Source organism: Apis dorsata, unplaced genomic scaffold (genome assembly GCF_000469605.1).
Source record: "Apis dorsata unplaced genomic scaffold, Apis dorsata 1.3 scaffold_383, whole genome shotgun sequence".
Classification (NCBI taxonomy): Eukaryota; Metazoa; Arthropoda; class Insecta; order Hymenoptera; family Apidae; genus Apis; species Apis dorsata.
This window is the reverse complement of record NW_006263645.1, coordinates 677,208-678,631: the sequence shown is the minus strand read 5'-3', so window position 1 is coordinate 678,631 and position 1,424 is coordinate 677,208. Positions and strand designations below refer to the sequence as shown.

Sequence of the window (1,424 nt, the reverse complement as noted above, 5' to 3'; positions counted from 1 at the left end):
AGAGAGAGAGAGAAAGAGAGAGTTGGTTCGATCGAAGTGCAGCCACGATTGAACTGGACACGTCTGACTTTTTGCCTGGATCGAGCGTCGCGAAGGTGGTGTGCATGCTAATTTTTTCTTTTTTTTTTTTTAATTCATAACAATTCGAGAATTTTGAGATTTCGAGATTCTCGTTCGATATACAATTATACGTATAATGTTGGTGGAAAAGTGAAGAAAAAAGAGAGAGAGAGAGACTCGTCGGTGGAAATATACAAGTGGTGGTTCTTTCTGTGCATTTGTTAAATTTTTAATTTATCGTGGGTGATATATATATAATATATGCTGTGATAATTATTCGCAATTGAGATTCGTATTTTTTTTTTTTTTTGAGGTATGAGATTCATTTCATACGTAATTGCTCAAGATAAGGATGATTATTCTTTTCTTCTTTTTTTTTTTTTTTTTAGGAGCATGATTCATAATATAGGTGGGCAAGACAATGGTTGTTGTTTATCGTGCCGAGTCTCGTTTCTCGGTTGACACGTGATGACGGATGGAGTGATACAATAACGCTAGGATTTAACAGATGACACACGGAAATTTATTCGATGAATCATTCATACGATTGGAGTGGTCATGTACAGAAATAAAAATAAAATCAACGTTTAGCGAGACGTGGTTGTCCCTGACCTTCTTCTTTCCCTCGTTCACGCTAATTTCACTCAATTTCTATTAATCTCTTTTATATATAACAATGTATATTTCTAAAAATTTCCGTTTAATTGAACAGCTTATATCAAGGGATATAACATATCGATTTATAATATATTATAATTATATATTTAAATTCCTATTAATTTTTATTACTATTTACAATTGTCAAAAATTTATTAATCATAGAAAAATATGTATTCTTATATTTAAAGATATAGATTATGTTATCTAGGATAAAATTCTACAGTATCGTATACCCTTTATTATTTATTACTACAATTGTCAAAAATTTTTTTCAAAACAATTGCCTAATCTATAAAATTCCTTCCAATCACATCCCACTAAAAGTTAATTCCTCGAGGCAAGAATCGAGCCGATATATTTCTCGAAAATAATAAAAAGAATACAAGTTCAAAGTCGAGGTAACGATAACAAGGGATTAACAACTTCACAGCTCGAAGCCAATTGGAGTCGGAGTAAGTCGACCGATCCGTGACGACGGCCAACACTGTGACCGTGTATCTCGACGTTTCTCTCGGGTGTTGAATCGAGGGCCTCCCTCGCCGCAACGCGAAGAGCGATCGAGGGGCCGCGGATCAACCAGAAATAATTCGTTCCCGTGTTCCAGAGTGCGCTGACACCCGCTCCACCGTATTATTTCTAGCGGGTCTGAATCACTGAGGCAGCTGGGATGGCCGAAATAGTCGGCTTCGTCGGCGGCTTCTGCC

At 36.2% G+C, this 1,424-nt stretch overlaps 1 protein-coding gene and 1 long non-coding RNA gene across 10 annotated transcripts in view; one reads left to right on the top strand and one right to left on the bottom strand.

Annotated features, from left to right (window-relative positions):
* LOC102675378 (titin) overlaps nt 1-1,424 on the bottom strand; it is a 166,665-nt gene that overhangs the window by 21,276 nt on the left and 143,965 nt on the right. Inside the window, exon 40 of one of the 9 annotated variants that reach the window (XM_031512093.1) lies at nt 980-1,424. This exon is cut by the window's right edge and continues 2 nt beyond it. The exons of the other annotated variants lie outside the window; for them this stretch is intronic. Coding sequence (XP_031367953.1) covers nt 1,357-1,424 — 68 coding nt within the window. The 3' untranslated portion in view covers nt 980-1,356. Of the gene's footprint in view, nt 1-979 lie in introns of those variants that run through there. 9 annotated transcript variants of the gene reach the window in all.
* Nucleotides 7-656, top strand: LOC116186029. The gene is made up of 2 exons (XR_004150948.1): nt 7-373; nt 450-656. It is a non-coding gene; the product is annotated as an uncharacterized LOC116186029 (long non-coding RNA).